Below are 20204 nucleotides of genomic sequence, written 5' to 3'. Positions count from 1 at the left end.
GAGAGAGGCAGAGAGAGAATCCCAAGCAGGCTCTGGGCTGCCTGTGGAGCCCAACATGGGACTCGAACTCACAAACCATGAGATCATGGCCTGAGCCAAAACCGAGAATCAGACTCTTAACCAACTGAGCCACCAAGGCGCCCTCCCCCCGCATTTACGTTTTTAAAAGAGCACCTTAACTGTTGTTTGGAAAAGGGATGATAGGAAGAAATATGAATGGAAGCATAGCGACCATTGAGAGCAGTTACGAGCACCAGAGTAACAGGTGGAGGTGTGCCAAGGGTTGGTTTGAGATATATCCCAAAGGTAGAGCCGATGAAGTGTGTTGATCAACTGGATTGGGCGCAGGAGCTGGGGGCAGTGAAAGAGGGGACTCAAGGAAAACCACCAGCTTTGGGGTGAGAGCAATTATGTGGATGCCAGGGCCATTAACTAACTGAGGTGAGAAAGTCTGAAGGGAGGAGAAAGGTTGAGAGAGGGGTGGAAGCCAAGACTTCGTCTGGGAAACGTTCAGTTTGAGATGCTTCCTAGACCTCTAGGTAGCAATGTCAGATAGTTGGATAGAGACTTTTGGGACTTCAGGATCAGAAAACTCAAGATCAGAAACTATATACATTACATCAGAAAGGGTAATACATTTTCTTCTATATTACCATGAGACATTATTAAAGTTTATGGAGTATTTTGCTTTCTTGTTTGGAGTCTTTACTAGATTAAGTTTTTAAAAATGTAAATAGACTCCGTCTCTCTGTCCCTCCCTCGCTCATGCTCTGTCTCTCTCACTCTCAAAAATGAATAAATGTTTTTTTTAAAAAAAGGGGGGGCGCCTGGGTGGCTCAGTCGGTTGGGCGTCCGACTTCAGCTCAGGTCATGATCTCGCAGTCCATGAGTTCGAGCCCTGCATCGGGCCCTGTGCTGACAGCTCGCAGCCTGGAGCCTGCTTCAGATTCTGTGACTCCCTCTCTCTGTCCCTCCCTCGCTCATGCTCTGTCTCTCTCACTCTCAAAAATGAATAAATGTTTTTTAAAAAAAAAAGAGGGGGGCGCCTGGGTGGCTCAGTCGGTTGGGCGTCCGACTTCAGCTCAGGTCATGATCTCGCAGTCCATGAGTTCGAGCCCTGCATCGGGCCCTGTGCTGACAGCTCGGAGCCTGGAGCCTGCTTCGGATTCTGTGTCTCCCTCTCTCTCTGCTCTTCCCCCACATCTCCCTCTTTCTCTGCTCCTCCCCCACTCACGCTCTGTCTGTCTCTCTCTCTCGCAAAAATAAATAAACAGTAAAAAAAAAGAACTTGGATATCTTCAGGTGTGCTCAGGCAAAGCCAAATTAATAATGTATTGTGGATGTCATTTCTTTTGTATGCCTCGTGCTTTTTTCATTCTTCATTATCTTGTCCAGTGAGTTACTTCTTAATTGCTTATGAGCACCTTGTGAGTGGAGTAAGAGAAGAAGCATTGCAGATTTGAAATGTTTTACCCAACATTATTTCCGATTTTGTTTTTCACATGCAGCTGTCCAGAAAGAAAGGCTCTTGCTCTGTGTTTTCTGACTTGTTTTACGATTGTTTGTAGATTTGTTTTCTATTTATTTACAGGCTGACAGTGAAATAAATCGGGTGGTTTCTAAGAATAGATAAATGCAATAGACAAAACAAAAACCAAAACAAAAAACAGTAACATTCTTATGCCTCTGTTACCCGGGTTGCACAGAAAAGCAAGGGAACATCAAATTAATTACTATCACAGCTCCTGGAATTTATGCTAGTGATTGTGTTGGGAGCACAGCGTCTTCCACATTCAGAATTAGCTGCTTGTCCTATAGTTAATTCCAAGTGGGAGATTTTCAACACATTTGAGGAAGTCTTTTAAATCCTCAACCTCTAGTCTGTCCTTTTTATTTTGGTACATCATGACAGTACTATTCTTAATGCTGAACATATTTTAGTCATTATTTGTTAACTCTACAAGAAACTACCCATTGCTATATCTCCTTCAACATTCGTTTAAAAACAGAAAAAGGTCATTGTAAGCACGAAGAACAAAAAGAACCGAGTTTTAGAGTCCTGGATGCAGAATTCTCTTTCCTTGACTTTCATTCAGAGCACTAAACATGTTTATTTTCTCAAAGTTAAACTCCTTCATCTTATAACATGGTTTCAGCATTCAGGTTGCTTTCTTATGAATGTGCTCCATATTGTCTTTGTCCTTTTAAAAGTATGGTAGACGACCCTAGGCAGAAAGCTCCATGGATGGCTCAGATAATGAATATGGACACACTTCATTCATTCCTTGTCACAGGAATGTGCATTTTTGTGTGCATCTGTTTATATGGTTGATGGCACTATATGAATAGGCCACATCTCTAGCATATCTGTACACGGTCCTATAATAATGCTGAAATAAGGAGACTGCTGAGCGCTCTGGATATCCACAGCGCGTGACCGTGGAAGAGACTCTCGGCTCCCAGAAGGCAGGAATCAGGTGTGCCTTGTTCATTCCTGTGGCCCCAGAACCTGGAATAGTCCTGCTACATAATAGGTGCTCAATAAAAACCTGAATGCTTCTTGCGAATTAGCTGGTTTGAAATCAAGCCTCGATAAAGTAAGTGCTATTTCTCCAACCAAAACCTGTTGCCCTTTCAAGAAAATGAATTGGGGAGCGCCTGGGTGGCGCAGTCGGTTAAGCGTCCGACTTCAGCCAGGTCACGATCTCGCGGTCCGTGAGTTCGAGCCCCGCGTCGGGCTCTGGGCTGATGGCTCGGAGCCTGGAGCCTGTTTCTGATTCTGTGTCTCCCTCTCTCTCTGCCCCTCCCCCAATCATGCTCTGTCTCTCTCTGTCCCAAAAATAAATTTAAAAAACGTTGAAAAAAGAAAAAAAAAATGAATTGGTTTGGAGACTCCGTTTTCACTATATGCTGTCTAAGAAGTACAGAGATGCATGGCCAGCATCACCCTTGTCACCAGAATCTGCTAGTGTTTGTTTTGCTCCCATCCTGCCATACAAGAGAATTAGAACGCAGGCCCTGTCACTCAGGAGCTGGGGCAATGAAGAAGTGCCTGGTTAGGTACTGTCTCTGGTACTTTTCCCCCAGAAGCCACTGAAATAAGATAGCACCACAGAAATTAACAGGGAAAAAAAAAGTATGGAAAATGCTAGCAAGAAGTCCAGAACAATTTCAAACGCCCAAATGTGTCTTTTTCACCAAATTTTTTTTATATCCGTAGCCCGTATTTTTCTGTAACATGTTAAAGTTCAAGCCAGAAAGTGTTCTCAAATCCAGTAGGTTCTGCATTTAAGGTCCCGTCCAAAGAGCATTTGACATTTTACCTGCGTCACTTTCGGTCACATTTAACCAATAATCAGCCCCTTTCCACAGTTTGAAGCATAAGGCAAATGACACCCCCAAGAAATGAAAGACATGGTGAGACCATTTAAAATTGTTGAGGTGGTGTTTTTTTTTTTTTTCCTATTTGAACTTCAGAAGAAGAAAATTAAGTTGCCATTTGAGTCCAAGATGCCAAGAATGTCACCTTTATCGGCTGATTTCTCTCACCATCAGGAGGGCTCTAAGTGGGTTCAACAGCAACCGCCTGTCACTGTTGGGATCCTGAGTGTGCACTTTCTGAAAATCAACCACCCTGCTGTGTAATCAGCAATATTTGCAGAAAACCTTAATGCCAAGGTCGCGTTAAGGTCAGCAACAACATGCCAGAATCCAAAGAAAACACTTTGTGAATTTGACATTGGCCAGCGACTGTTTTCTTTTTCACCTCTAATCACTGGCGGGGAGGAAGATCGTACCTTAAAGCCATCTTACTTCTCTCTTCTGCCACTCACTTCAGGATCTTAGAAGCACTCACCGCCAATTCAGGAGAATGTCCCAAGCAGTCTCTCTCCTTTCAGTTGCTCCCATTCTTCACCATCAGCCCACCCGTTATACTGTGCTAGAGTGATCTTGCCAAAGCTTGTGTCTGATTATATCATTCCACCTCTTAAAATCCTAAGGCTCCCACCTCCTAAGGCTCCCTAGAAGCCATTCTCAGATGAAACCTAGAATCCTTACATGGCCTCCAAAGCTGATGATGACCTACCTACCCATGTCCCCAGGCTCACCTCATGCCCCTGTCTTCATATGTGATCTCTGCATACCAAAAGGAACCACTTGTCCTTCCTCAAAACCAACCTTCATTCACACCCTCATGCCTTTGTCCAGAGTCTTCCATTGCTAGAGTTATGTCATCTGTAATTTACTGTAAAAATACCTTAGCACTGATGGCTTGATCTTATTTTCAGCTAAGAGCTGCTCGGTTTAAATGTCAACCACAGTAGCCATCAATTTCCCTAGTCATGAATCCCACCCCAGATTGGTCAACTTTCATTCTATCAGAAAGGTCACCTTCCGGAGGGCACTGCAACCAGTGCAGTTACTGGCATCTTGATTAACACTATACACCCTGCCAATGAGCAGATGAATGCCATAAATTTTTGTGGGCGAAATTAGTCATTAGTTGATGCAGCTATTAGATCACCACTGATAATGAAAATGAACTGATAGTCAAGATACTTAGATTCCCCTGCATGAGCAGGTTATAAGAATACATCACATCCTATACAAAATTATAAAACGTAAAACTATAAACCTTCTAGAAGAAAACATAGGGAAAGAAATTCTGTGACTTTGTTTAGGCCAAGATTTATTACACAGGACCCGAAAAACACCATCCAAAAAGAAAAAAAATGATAAATTGAAGTCCATCAAAATTGAAAACCATTCTTTTTTTTTTTTTAATTTTTTTTTAACGTTTATTTTTGAGACAGAGAGAGACAGAGCATGAACAGGTGAGGAGCAGAGAGAGAGGGAGACACAGAATCTGAAACAGGCTCCAGGCTCTGAGCTGTCAGCACAGAGCCCGACACGGGGCTCGAACTCACGGACCGCGAGATCATGACCTGAGCCGAAGTCGGCCGCTTAACCAACTGAGCCACCCAGGCGCCCCAAAAACCATTCTTAAAAGACATCACTAAAATGAAAAGACAAGCCAGGGGCGCCTGGGTGGCTCGGTGGGGTAAGCGGCCGACTTCGGCTCAGGTCATGATCTCGCGGTCCGTGAGTTCGAGCCCCGTGTCGGGCTCTGTGCTGACAGCTCAGAGCCTGGAGCCTGTTTCAGATTCTGTGTCTCCCTCTCTCTCTGCTCCTCACCTGTTCATGCTCTGTCTCTCTCTGTCTCAAAAATAAATAAACATTAAAAAAAAATGAAAAAAAAATGAAAAGACGACAAAGAGTGAGATAAAATATTTGTAAAATGCATATCTAATAAAGGAGTTGTATCCAGAACATATAAAGAACACCCAAAACAACCATTAAAAAAGTTGGGCAAGAATTATGAGCACAAAGGTATATGGATGGCAGACAAGCACATGAAAATATGCCCAACATCATTAGTCATTAGGAAACTGAAAATTTAAAATCACAATGAGATATCACTGTACACATCTATTAGAATGTGTTTTATTAATTTTTTTTTAAAACTAACAAACACTGAAGGCTTTATGCAAAGTGAACTAAGTGTGACAAAGAAGAAAGACAAATACTGCATGGTGGCACTTATATGCAGAATTGGGAAAAAAAAAGTCAAAGTCATAGAAACAGAATAGGAAAGTTGTGGCCGGGATTGGGGGAAATAGAGGTTGGTAAAGGTACAGACTTTTAGCTATAAGGTTTGAATAAGGCCCGAGAATCTAATTTAAAACATGGTGACTATGGTTGATGACACTGTATTGTATAATTGAAATTTGTTAAGATGCTAAAAGTAGAACTTAAATGTTCTCATTGTTAAAAAAAAAAAAAAAAAAAAAGAATAAATGTGTGATGGACATGTTCATTAACCAGACTGGGGAAAGCCTTCCACAAGGAATGTGTATATCAAATCGTGATGTGTACTTACAAAGTCTCATGGTATTATAGATCAGTTATACCTCAGTAAAGCTAAAATCTTTTTAAAAACTGGTGACAGTAGGTGCTGGTGTGGATGCTCAGCGTCTGGAACTCTCGTACGCTGCTGGTAGGAAAGCGAGATGGCATAGCACCTTTGGAAAATAGTTTGGCAGTTTCTTTTTTTTTTTTTTTTAATTTTTTTTCAACGTTTTTTATTTATTTTTGGGACAGAGAGAGACATAGCATGAACAGGGGAGGGGCAGAGAGAGAGGGAGACACAGAATCGGAAACAGGCTCCAGGCTCTGAGCGGTCAGCACAGAGCCCGACGCGGGGCTCGAACCCACGGACCGTGAGATCGTGACCTGAGCCGAAGTCGGACGCTTAACCGACCGAGCCACCCAGGCGCCCCAGTTTGGCAGTTTCTTATAAAATTAAAATATACTCATCTACATGACCCAGCGATTCCACTCCTAGGACTTACCCATTGGAAATGAAAATTTGTATTTACCCAAAATCCCGTACCTGAAGCAGCTTTCTGTGGTATCACCCCAGAGTAGAAACAGTCCGGATGTCAACGGGCGAATGGTTAAATTGTGGTACCTCCATACGGTGGAGATGTGCTCAGCAGTAACAAGGAATGAACAATAAAGTGGATAAATCACAGATGCCTCAGGCTGACCACAAGAAGCCAAACTCCGAAAGCTACATACTCTATGATTCCATTTATATGGCACTCTGGACAAGACAGAACTATAGGAAGGAAGCATAGATAGGTCAGTGGTTGCCAGAGCCTTGGCTATGGGTAGGGGTTGACTGCAGAGGGGCTCATGGGAATTCTAGGAGTGATGCTGTTGTTCTATAACTTGATCATAGTGGCGATTGTACAACTGTGTAGATTTGTCAAAACTGATAGAGCTATACACTAAAAAGGGTGATTTTTTTTACTGTTGATACATTATTTCTCAGTAAACCTTACTTTAAAAAAGAAAGATGAAAGCCAAGCCTAAAGATCCAGCATTAAGGATAAGGCCCAAGGCTTTTGCAGCCATTTGTTTAGGAGTATTTCCTATTACTTAATGTAGACTATAAGGGTACCAGAATTTTGACTCTGAACCTCCCGTGGTACGATCAGACAGAGCACCTAAAACAATAATTAGGACTTCACTGAGCTTATAGGACAGACTGTTCGAACTGTGCCTGCCAACGGATGGAAGGTTTTGGTTTTGGTTTTTGAAGAAACGCCTATATGTGTGGTAGAATTATTTGGACTGGAACCTGCTTTCGTTACAGCTTAACACAAAGGTTATGGAGTGGCCAGTCTTGGCCCATCTCAGACTTCTTTGGCAGTTACCAGTAACTACCAGAAAGACCCTAAGAACTGTGCGTGGTCAGAGTGATCAGGCCATGTCAACAGAGGAATGCACTCCTTCTTCAAGCTCGTTCAGATCATCTTTCTTACTTAAGTATCACCCCCTGTTGTGAACCTTTCCTGACGCTCCATGGCAGGTTTCCATGGCACATGGATACATGTGCTTCTGAGTGAGACGCTGCCTTCTTTTGGTCTCTGTCTCTCTCTCTCTCTTTTTTTTTTTTTTCTCAGTCTGCCCGACTAGGCTAGGGAGTGTTTAAGGGCATAAATCATGTCGCACATTCCCAAGGCCGAGCACAATTTTATTTTTAAATAAGTAAGTTTATTTTGGCGTTTTACTTAAGTAATAGATGAATAATAATAAATATGATAATAGCAATGATAGCCAACACTTACTGTGCACTTGCTTTGTGCCAGGCCTGTGCTGTATGCTTTATGTTCACCAGCTCCTCCGAGCACCTTATGAGGTAGGTGTGGGCATCATCTAGACAAGGAAGCCGAGAAAGTAACTCGCCCAGAATCACACAGCTAGAACATGTTGGAATTGGGAATTGAAACCAAAGTAGTCTCATTCCAAAGCCTGCTCTTTAGAGCTCTGTGACCTCTGCCTCTCATTTTCACTATAGTAATATCCATTGAAAGATATAATGCTTTTCACAGTATGTGTATAATCCAGTCTTTGAAAGGAATCTTAGGAGTGCCTGGGTGGCTCAATTTGTTAAGCGTCCAACTTCAGCTCAGGTCATGATCTTGCGGTTCAAGAGTTCAAGCCCCGCATCGGGCTCTGTGCTGACAGCTTGGAGCCTGGAGCCTGCTTCCGATTCTGTGTCTCCCTGTCTCTAGCCCTCTCCTGCTCACCCACTGCCTGCCAAAAATAAACTTCTTTTTTTTTTAAAGGAATTTTAGAGTTCATTTACTCCTCATCCCCAATGTTTGGATTAAGCAAGTGAGGATCACGGAAGCTGACTTGCTCAAGATCTCTCACTTACTAGGTGGCTTTCCAGTGAATGAGCGGAGGAGTACATAAATATTTACAGAGCCACAGCTGCTTTAAGTATTTGGGTGTTCTGTCACAAGAAGATTATTGTTTTCATCAGGAAAATGTGTTACTAACTGCTCTCTCCATCCTTGCCTCTCTTAGGGTTCACTGTTTCCATTATCTCATCCCCCTTGCAAAGGAGGGGAACTATGCCATTGTCGCTAATGTGGAAAGTATGGATTATGACCCTCTGGTGGTCAAGCTCAACAAAGACATCAGCGCCATTGAAGAGGCCATGAGTGCCAGCCTTCAGCAGCATAAGTTCCAATATATATTTGAAGGTCAGACCCTGCCTTTGCCCTTGGGATCTGGGGAGGAAGGAAGGGTGAAGGGTTTTTTGTGTGTGTCTCTCTACTTTTGAAGTTCAAAACTTGTAGTTGTTTGGGGTTTTTTCCTTTTCTTTTCTTTTTGGATTAAAGCTGCAACACCTAGTTTCTCTGTGTATGGCTAGGTAGACGACAATATGGCTGCCATCTGCTCCCGGTTGATAAGATTTAATCAACGTAAGGCAGATAGATGGCAGTCTGGCTGCCTCCCTGACATGTCACTCATAAGAATTGGGTAAATATGTAGAGTGGGCCATGAGACCCACTCAAGAGGAGTTCATAAAAGGAAAAGAAACAAGATGCCTGGGTGGCTCAGTTGGCTAAGCATCTGGCTCTTGATTTCAGCTTGAGCATGATCTTACAGGTTTGTGGGGTCGAGCCCCACAACGCAGAGCCCATTTGGGATTCCCTCTCTCCTCTCTCCCTGCCCTTCTCCCATGTGTGCATACATGTGCGTGCTCTCTCTCAAATTAAAAATAAATAAATAAAAATTAAAAAGCTTTAAAAAAAAGAAAAGAAAAAGAAACACGTATACAATGAGAAGAAGACTCTGAAAGATCTGTCATTGGCGAAAATTATCAGTGAAAGGGCAAGGTTTCTCTCAAAGAATTCACTGTTGTCTGAAAAGACCAGAAACCTCTGATCAGCAGAGATTTTAGAAAGGCTGCATCCATGAATGCCTTGGGGCAGGCCAGCAAGGAAAGGTATGAAAGACAGTTCCATCTAAAGGCATTCACCTTCAACATTTCAAAATATGTGATGCCAGCCAAATAAGTTTTCATGCTGGAGTCCCCCACTAGGGACCCCTTTTGGGACTTCAAACTATATTCCCTTCTTTCTTGTTTTGGTTTATTTGTATGTAGGCCTGGGTGCCAAAAGTATCTACGAGGTCTCTCAAAATTAAACCAGTGTTATTTCAAATAATTAAGAAGGTACCCTGTGCAAATAATCGTGGAACCCAGAGACAGGAAAGAAATGCTGGGCCATTGCTCACTTTATAAAACAGTTATGTTCCAGCACATTTGGACCCCGAAACTAAAAATCTTATTTTCCCACTAAATTGTATCATAAAGATGGAGGTATGTTCTGAGAGGAAACTATCCCTAAAAGACTTAAGCCAAAAAGTCTAAGTGATTAAAAGGTTAGCTGTTCCTTGCATGGTGTTGACACTCCAAGGGCCGCAGCGATGCCCATCGGAGAAGTCACTCCTCACTCACTGCACAGTTTCCTTCTTGCTCTTGACCGGGGCTCTTCTAAGCCCTATCTGTCAACATTTGCAGTTCCCAGACTTTCTCTCTCATTTTTCCCAGCCATTTCTTAACATCTAATCCTGATGAGTAGCGACATTTTCTTGAAATATGAGCATAACACACTGATGTAGAATAGGGTTTAAGAAACCATAAATTGGACACCTTCTGTTTAAAAAGCTTTAGCTATTTCTCCGTGACACCACTTTCCAAATCGAAAAGGCATAATATGGAATTTCCCAAGGGGTAGAGAGTGGGGGTGACAGGATCCCAGTCTTCTTTGGTGTGACAGAAAAAAGTATGTTACCACAGGTATTATATGAAATTGCCATGGGCACCTAGGTGGCTCAGTCAGTTAAGCATCCGACTTTGGCTCAGGTCATGATCTCACAGATCATGAGCTCAAGCCCTGTGTCGGGTTCTGTGCTGAGAGCTCAGAGCCTGGAGCCTGCTTCGGATCCTGTGTCTCCCTCTATCCCTGCCCCTCCCCCACTTGCGCGCGCTCTCTCTCTCTCTCTCTCTCTCTCTCTCTCTCTCTCAAAAATAAGCAGAGAGGGAGGGAGGCAAACTATAAGAGACTCTTAAATACTTAGAACAAACTAAGGGTTGATGGGGGTGGGGGAGAGGGGCATTGAGGAGGGCACCTGTTGGGATGACCACTGGGTGTTGTATGAAAACCAATTTGACAATACATTATATTTAATAAAAAATAAAATTAATTAAAATAAATAAACATTTAAAAAAGTTCTTAATTTGAAATTACCAGTATACAGTGGTAATGTAAAGCAGACAATCTCTAATAGGTTTTATTTTTAATTATTATTACGATCTATTATACATATTTATTAATATAAATTTACTTATTTAATATATTGATTATTATTTGCTATTCTGATTACACAGTGCACCCCCCTCCCCCATTGCTTACACTCAGGGCAAACTGCATTTTACCATGGTGGAATAAAATTGTGCCTGAAGTTACGGGCTCAGTAAAATCACACCAAAACGTGACTTACAGAGATTTTTCACATCAATCAGTTGTCTGGATTTACATGTAAAATCCATGTGTGTGTTTCTTTTTCTTTGAGTAAAAAGGCTTTTGCTTCACTTTCAAATGGTAACACATACAAGTGAGTTCGTGGTCTGGAAGCAACGCTGGATGAGGGGAACTGAAGCAAGAGAGAATGTTCCTCCTCTCCTTTTTGACCTTCATCCTAAACGAGGAAACTCATTCTGCAGATAGTGGGAGTCATTGAACCTGAAGAGGTGCCCTGAGCTCCCATCTGAACGTTCACCACAGAGGAACTCTGCCTTTAGAAGGGGAAGATAACAAAAATAGTAGACGGCTTGTAACAAGCCGGACTAGCTTTAGAGTTCTAGCGAAAGCTTTGACAAATGGCAACCCACATGCATCAATTTCTTATTCTATTTTTGCCTTATTAGGTTCCAAATCAACTTTTGAGCCAAAAGTACACCCCTGGCTTTTTTTGTGGGAGGAAGAGGAAAGCAAACAGATCATTGTATTTACATGTGTTCATCTCTGCTTCCAAAACCACTTTGCAGAAAAATGAGTCCCACTGCTCTTGAGTAGTTTATAACAACCTGGCGTATTTTCTTTTTTTTTTTTTTTTAACTTTTTAATGTTTTTATTTTATTTTTGAGAGAGAAAGAGAGTGTGTGAGCAAGGGGTAGGGGGTAGAGAAAGAGGGAGACGCAGAATCTGAAGCAGGCTCCAGGCTCTGAGCCGTCAGCACAGAGCCCGGCTCAGGGCTCAAACTCAAGAACCGCGAGATCATGACTTGAGCAGAAGTCGGACACTTAACCCATTGAGCCACCCAGGCGCCCCTAACCTGGCATATTTTCTAAGCCCCTGGTATGATAGCTTACGATAAATATGGCAGTGTTGGAGCTATGGATTTACCAGGTTATGTTACATAAAGCCTCTCCATATCTAACTATTAGGACAATATTTAAATACTCTGGAACAAGTGTAAGATCAGTGGGCACAACAACCCTCACAGGTATGTTTTCTTTGGTCGTTTAAATTTGTGGAGGATGAGAAAAGAGAAATCCTTCCATATTCATGTGTGAGTTCATGCAGGGTGGCACTAATCTATCTTCTCTTTTCCCTCCACTGACCTGTGCTGGCCCCTCAGGCCTGGGTCACCTGATCTCCTGCATCCTCATTAATGGTGCCCAGTACTTCAGGCGCATCAGCGAGTCCGGCATCAAGAAGATGTGTAGAAACATTTTTGTCCTTCAGCAGAATTTGACCAACATCACCATGTCGCGGGAGGCAGACCTGGATTTTGCAAGGTAGGAGGAAAGATTGGGCGAAGTCCCTTGTACCGAAGCCAAGATCCCATTGCCCGTAAAAATCATTTAGAAAAATGGATTCTCGGTACTGCAAAAGTTAATTTAAAAAAAAAAAAAAAAACAGTGAGATAATTAGATGTTCTTTAGTCTTAGAGAAGGTAATTCGATACAATTCTGTTGGATGCTTAACCTCACTTAGGCAGGTAGTTTTCCCTGTTGTCTAAGCTAAGCTCTTACTACAAAACTTCAGTAACTTTTTTCTTATTATGAAAGTAATATTTGCTCACTGCCTAAGATCTGGGACATAAAATACAAAAAATAAAATAAACATTGCTCCTAAGACTTTCATCCAGAGACTTTGACATTGGGCATTGTTTCTCCTGGCTTTTGTGCCTGTGCTAAGTATACAAGTGAATTTTCATACTATGCGTGCATGCAATTTCTCTTTTTACAAAATTGGAACTATGTTAATGTAATTTTATATTTGCTTAACTGCATTTCCCCATATCAGTACTATTCTTTGAAAACAGTGTTTTATGTATATAAAAATAATATATAAAATGTATAACATACAAAATACGTCTTAATCAACTGTTTATGTTCTCAGTAAGGCTTCTGGTCAGCAGTAGGCTGTTAGTAGTTAAGTTTTCTGGCAGGAGTCAGAAGTTATACACAGATTTGTGACTGTGTAGGAGGTTGGCGCCCCTACCTTCCCACACTGTGCAAGGGTCAGCGGTATCACTTTTAATACCTGAACACTTATTCCACGGCATAAATTAGGCATTATTTAATCATTTGAAAAATTTTTAAGCATTAGGATGTTTTCCCTTTTTTTTCTCTCATTATAAATAACAAAGGTTGAGTGTATGTGTCCATGAATCTTTTTCCTCATCTGTTCTCTCTTCCCAGTTGAAACCCGTCTTCTCTTCTCATGTTCGTTGTGGGGGCTCATTGTCAACCATGCCCACCCTTCATGTCCTTGAAGGCTCTTCTTTTAAATCGCACTCTTCCTTTCTCTGTCCTAGGTCTGCTGATCTCAGTTTTTAATGTTTCTTTATAATGCACTTTTTCAAATTTAAGAGGTGATTTTATTCTCTCTTCGTGTGGTCTCAACGCTGGCTCTCCCTTACTTAAATCATCAGACCTTTGGAGCTTCAGTGAAAGTGAAAACAGTTTTGCAGAGGATGAATGATTATTGTACCGTGGTGCATTACTGCTGTTTGTACCTTGGTGAATTATTCCACAAACTCCCTTATGGCTAGAAAGTCATTTGTTGGTAATAGTGCAGAGTTCTCCTGCCTAACATTTAGTACTTCTGTGCCATTTCACTTGACTTTTGGATTCCTCGAGAAGTTCTAGAAAATTTGAAACAATTCTGAAGACATTTCAAAGGATGATGAAATATTACATTACTTTGACAGGTATTAAGACATATATGCTAAGATCTTTGTTTGGAAAGCATATAACCATATATCTTCATTTTTAACTTTTCTTCTCCAATCTATCACTCCCATTTGTTCCATTGCCACCTGTTCCTCTCCTTCTCTGTCCTCCTCCTGTCTTGTTCTTCCTTCTTGTGTGCGTGCGTGTGTGTGTGTGTGTGTGTGTGTGTTCATTAAATTCCCTATTTTAGGCTAAATTTGGTAGAAAGCCTTCCTTGCTCAGATTAGGGAAACCAGGTGTGACTGAATACTGCATTTATTTGGTCGCTCTTATGGGGAATGATCTCATTATTGAATTAGTCTATTCATAATAACATTGACAAGGGGAAGTTAAGTACGTGGAGGCCTGGGGGATACAGCAAAGCATTACTAATTCTCTGAGGAATATAATTCTTAAATTCAATCATCCTTTTTTAAATGATTTTTTTTTTTATTTAGCTGAAATAAGTAAATTAGCACAGTTTTTGGCAGACAGCATGGGGCCTGAACGCGTACTCAAAAAACTAGCATCTGAATAATGAAATGCTGACTGGGCAGTATTGAGGTTGGCATCGGTGGGCTGTGTGCCAGCAAAGCGTTTCTTCAGGAAATAACTGAACGGCAACCAAGCCGTGCCTTTTACAGTTGGATTTATGAATGATGTCCGAGGAAATGGGCGTGAGCAGAAATGTGACCACTTGGGAGAGGTACTGCTACTGTTACTCTCTACTCCCCATGGAGTATGAAAGGAAATAGGCAGCATAAGTATGTAGTATTGGATGAGTCTGTCTTTTTGATCCTGGCTCAGAAGACCTCTCCCTATGAGACTTGAATGTTCCAAGAGACCACGACTCTTCCTATCTGTTTTCTCGGTGCCTGGACCAGAGTAAGTGCTCATCACGTGTACTGGATGAATGGATAGGTATCAAAATCAAGGCTTTTGGGGGGGGGGGGGAGCTGGCAAAGGGCTTGGCTAATGGCAAAGTTTAGTTTTAGTTTAGTCTTTAATGCCCTGAAAGTTTTAACCAGCTGACATAGGTCAATGTTCTTAGAAGCTTATACGAAGCAGTATCTCCCTTGCAGGTCTTTCCTTGTAGAGCAGAAAGCATTTACAAAAGCAACAGTATATCTCCACTATTCCTAGTCTGTTTCACCCTCATTTTCTCTTGCTCACATACACACATGCATACATAGATGCACTTTATAGCCTTATTTTTTTTCATTCCTGTTTTTGGTAGGGACGGGTTTTGTGAAATGGGCTCCATCAATTCTACTGAATTTAAAGCTATGTAAAATAAATATAACAGCGATACCAAAATAGCCAGAAATAAGAGACGGCAACAGTGTGCCTCAGCATTCCTTAAGCAATGTCTAATCAAGCATGGACAGCATCTCTATTTCCAGCAAATCTCTATAGGAATGTTATCTTCTAACACAGTAATTAATCACTAGTTGCCAATGTGTCAGAAAACTTACTTAACGAGAAGTTGCAAGGCTCTTGTAGTTTTTTTTCACCTCCACAGCCTCCCTGGCCGGTGGAAAATAGAACGCCCTTTCTGTAATAAAGAGAGATCTGGAGTGATTCCATTTGTGTTGATTCTTCTGCTTGTGGTATTGTTGTCTGTCTTTTTTTATACACACCTTTACTCTGATCTCCAATAAGAAGATAAATCTTGGGTGAGCAAAGGATCAGGATAACCTGTATAATCACCAGAATTACAGAGAAGCCCTGTCCCCTATGATAATGATCTCTGCTATGGCTCTGACCCTTTTGACCCCACTCTAAGTTTTCAGGCTCAAGAAGTTACTTTGTCCTGGAAAATTACTACAGATTAACTGGGAAATGGAAGGGCTTTACGGGTGTGCTTTTTAGTTCCTTTCATCAGAAATCATCTTACCCAGAGCTGCCATGCACTTCCCAAAGCTGAGTCACTGAAACAACCTAGCAGTCCAGGCACTGTGTATCGGGAGACGTCTGAATGAATGGGCACTCAAGTCCCCAAGGTGGATCTGACAATCTTTACAGTTTAAGTGAACCCATTATTCAAAAAGATGACCCCAGAGGTTTCTTCCTGGTTCTTCCCTCTGTGCTACGGTGAAAAATCAGGCATGGGAAGGCGACTAGAGTATGCCAGGGTGTAATGAAGGTAACCCACAATTTGAGAGTGGCCACAGAAGCCCTTAATGATACGGTAACATTTGAGGAAAGACCTAAAGGAAGACCGGGAACAAGCCATGTGGATACCTCGGGAGAAAGCGTACCAGAAAAAGAGGTATGAGAGGAAAGAACCAGAGAGAGGAGTATGACTGGCACTTAAAGAACAGCAGAAAGGCCAGTATGTATGGCTAAAGTGAATGGGCAACAGGAAGAAGAAGAAATGACGTCAAAGGTTTAAGAATCTGAGATCTTGAAGACTGTTGCAATAACATTGGGTTCTACTTTGAGGGAGGTAGGAAACCATCAGATGGTGTGGAACAGAAGACCGCCATAACGTGACTTATGTTGCAAAAGACTCACTCGGGCCGCTGCGTTGCAAACAGACAATTGGGGAGGGGAGGTTGCAGGCCAGGGCAGAGGCAGAAGGAGCTGTTAGGAAACTATCGCATGAACCTACATGAAAGACGGTGGTGATTCAGACCAAGATGGCAGCAGTGCAGAGGATGAGAAGTGGTCAGATGAGGATATATTTTAAAAGGAGAGCTGATAGGATTTGCTGAGGGATTGGAAGCAAGCCAGTGACTCCAAGGTTTTTGTTCCGAGCAATTCAAAGGTTGGCATTTTGATTTACCGAAGCAAAAATGAGCCAGACGGTGGGAAAGGCAGATTGAGTTTGGGGAGGTAGCAATGGGGCAGATAAGAAGGGGGTATCGACAGCTTGGGTTTGGAAGTACTAAGTCTGAGGTGCACATTAGACATGTGAATAGAGATAATGAAGAGAGAGCTGAATATACCAATCTGAATTCGGGAAAGAGGGCTGGGCGGGAAAAAGGAGTCCAGAAATCATCAGCTTGTAGATGGGATTTAAAAATAAATAAATAAGTAGAGCCACGAGATGGCATGAGACACCAGATCTTACTGAGAACACAAGCAGACCGAAAAGAGAAGCCATCCAAGAACTGGGCCTTGGGTAGGTCCTCCAGCGTTGAGATGTTGGAGTGCTGAGGACACACCAGCCCAGGAACCTGAGAACCAGCAGCCGATGAAGTAGGATGATAGCAGGAGAGAGGTCTGTGTCCCAGAAGAAAGTGTTTTAGGAGGAGAGTGTCTTCATCTGTGTCAAATGGCGCTGGTAGGTTAAATTAGCTTAGGGCAAAGAATTAGGCCCTGGTGACCTGAGGAGAGGACTGAAATGCTTTGGTTCACACTCCTTGATCTTCCCTACACAACTTACCCAGTGCAGAAACAAGTTTTGGGAATAGACTTCTCACTGCTCAGTGCCGTGGTAGGGTCTGATGCGTTCGTGGCAAACAAAAATGCAATTAGAGTGTTTCCGGTGTGATACAGAAAAGACCGAAATTGGCAACCTCTCTTTTCTCATTGAACAGTCCCTAAGAAACCCCTGCTCTTCCCAGCATATACACTCATCATGTGTTTCCAATGATGAAGCGGATCTCTTCAATGATGAAGTTATGATCTCTCTTTGGACACTGAGTGGTTTTATTTTTTTTTATTTTTTTTTTAATGTTTTTATTTATTTTTGAGACAGAGAGAGACAGAGCATGAACGGGGGAGGGGCAGAGAGAGAGGGAGACACAGAATCCGAAGCAGGCTCCAGGCTCCGAGCCATCAGCCCAGAGCCCGACGCGGGGCTCGAACTCACGGACCGCGAGATCGTGACCTGAGCTGAAGTCGGACGCTTAACCGACTGAGCCACCCAGGCGCCCCGAGTGGTTTTATTTTTAATAAAAGTCAGTCTCTGCTTCTACATGCCCGATTCCTCCCTTCTCCAGCCCTAGGTCCCTTTCCAGCAACTCCAGTTTCACTTTGGAGCTATTCTATATATGTTTACTTAACCAATGAAGTCCCATATCTCCTATGTGTAATACACATACTTAGGAACCTCTTCACAAAAGCCAACAGAAAAATCCCACTGGAACCATTTGGAATCTGGGAACCAAAGGAGAAAAAAATCTTGCCTTAAATGCTTCCTCAGGACACAGGCTTATATGGAAAAGTATAATACACCATGTTTGTTTAACTCATTAAGAAGCTGAATCAAGACAGTGAAGAGGCAACCAAAAGAATGGGAGAAAATATTTGCATATCATATATCTAGTAAGGTACTTACATCCAGAATTCATGGAGAACTCTTACAACTCAATAATACAAAGGCAAATAACCCAATTAAAGGATAGGTAAAGGTGCCCCAGTAACAACCATCCTAGCTAGTGCCCAGATCTTGATTTCTAAAACTCTTCTCCAGTAAACGGAAGCAGGGCTTCTGAGAGAAATGGCTGAGTCTAGGACTGGGACAGAAAATATACAAGATGAGCCTGGAGCATCTTATAGTGCCAGAAATTTAAGGAGGTACTAAATACACACACACACACACACACACCCCACATTGCCAGGAATGTGTCGAAGGGGCACAGGAGCCAACTTGAAAGAGCTCCTAATGGGCAAAGCTAGGACTATCTGTGCAACAAATAAAGTATTGGGTTATGACACAAAGTATAGAATAAATGTTTATGAGTCCATAGTGATATAATAATTTTTTTGAATAAATTAATAATAAGGGAGGAAGAAGAGACAAATCTCCTATACAGAAGAATTCCAAATGAATTATGTAGAAACTACCCTAAAGGAGGAACCTAACTCCCCACTTCTTAAGTAGAGGTTGCACATAGGGACTTCCTTCCAAAGCGTACGTATGGAATGGGAGGAAAGTAACTTTATAGAGGAGAAATCTGATCAATTGTACTTTAGTCAGGTGATCAAGGATCAACACCAACATGCATAAATCACATTGACAGATAATACCCTTGATTTGAAGGGATGAAAAGGATACTTCACCTCTGTGATCTTTCCCGAAACCCATAACCCTCATACAATTGAGGAAAACATCAAAGAATTTTCAATAAAGGGGGATCCTACGGAATACTTGACCAGTACTTCTCAAAACTGTCAAGGTCGTCAAAAGCAAGGCAAATCTGAGAAACTTTTGTAGCCAAAAGGAGCCTGAGAAGGCATGGCTGTTACATGTAATGCAGTGTCCTACATGTACATGTAATGTAATGTACATCTACATGTAATGCAGATGGGATCCTGGAACAGAGAAAGGATATTATGTAAAAACTAAGAAAATGTTAATAAACTATGGACTTTAATTAATAATAACATATCAATATTGATTCATTAGTCAGGATAAATATATCATACAAATATAAGATGTTAATAAGAGGGAAACTAGGCCTAAGTATATGGGAAGTCTTTGTGCTGTCTTTTCAATTTTTCTGTAAATCTGAAACTACTGGGAAAAAAAACTTAATAAAAAAACAGGCAAAGGATGTGTATAGCCATTTCTCCAAAGAAGATACATAGTTGGGTAATACACACATAAAAAGATGCTCAACATAGTTTGTTATTAGGGAAATGCAAGTCAAAACCACAACAAGATAATCATATTGCACCCACTAGGATTGCTGTAATCAAACACAGACAGGGGCGCCTGGATGGCTCAGTCAGTTAAAGGAGTCTGACTCTTGATTTCAGCTCAGGTCATGATCTCATCAGGGTTCATGAGATCGAGCCCCACCCTGGCTCTGGGCTGACAGTGTGGAACCTGCTTGGTATCTTCTCTCTTCCTCTCTCTCTGCCCCTTCCCTGCTCATCTCCCCCCACCCCCAGTCTCAAAACTAAATAAATAAAAGCTTAAAAAAAGAGAGAGAAAGGGCAGTTCAGGGTGACTGGAGCAGACCCTCGAGAAGGGAAGGGTAGAAGATAAGGCAGGAGGAAAACAGAGCTGGCCGAGGGTGACTCAGCACAACTGTCACCTCATGAGAGGCCTCCTCCACAGTGTTTCAAAACACGCCTCCTCTCCCACCAGCACTCCCCGTTTTACTTACCCTGATTTGTTTTCTCTTAGCACGCATCACCATCTTACACATTCTCTACTTACTTGTTTATTTGTTCCTTATCTGTCTATGAGAGACAAGGATCTTGTTCCTTTCTCTAGCCCCAGGGCCTAGAACGCACCAGCCTGTAGTAGGCGTTCGGTAAATGCCCGTGGGATGAAAACGTGAAGGTGTCCAGACTTTATCCTGCGGGGTAAATGGATTCAGGGGAAGAGTGAGATGGTCAGATTTGTATCTAAAGCCAAGTAGGAAATGGATAAGAGGGCCATAAAACTGCAGGCCTTGCAGACCAAGTGGAAGGTGATTGTTAAGAGAGATGTGTAGGGCCTGAATTAGGTCAGTGCTGGGGGGCCATGGAGAACACCAGTTGAGAAGAACTAAAATTGGCAGGACGTAGGGCGTGACCAACAGTGAGAATAAAGGAAAGGAGTCAGGGCACTTTCTGACATGGGTATCTAAGATGCTCACAATACCATCCA

At 42.2% G+C, this 20204-nt stretch overlaps 1 protein-coding gene across 3 annotated transcripts in view; it reads left to right on the top strand.

The window, feature by feature from the left end:
* The window catches only part of EXOC4 (exocyst complex component 4), a 761449-nt gene that overhangs the window by 691183 nt on the left and 50062 nt on the right, over window positions 1-20204 (top strand). For all 3 annotated transcript variants that reach the window (XM_058728677.1, XM_058728676.1, XM_058728678.1), the window contains 2 exons: window positions 8443-8621; window positions 12070-12229. In XM_058728677.1, the coding sequence (XP_058584660.1) occupies window positions 8443-8621; window positions 12070-12229 (339 nt within the window). The remainder of the gene's footprint in view (window positions 1-8442; window positions 8622-12069; window positions 12230-20204) is intronic.

The sequence above is a fragment of the Neofelis nebulosa genome, chromosome 4 (genome assembly GCF_028018385.1).
Source record: "Neofelis nebulosa isolate mNeoNeb1 chromosome 4, mNeoNeb1.pri, whole genome shotgun sequence".
NCBI lineage: Eukaryota > Metazoa > Chordata > Mammalia > Carnivora > Felidae > Neofelis > Neofelis nebulosa.
The sequence above is the reverse complement of the archived record's forward strand: the minus strand, read 5'-3'. Positions and strand labels throughout refer to the sequence as shown.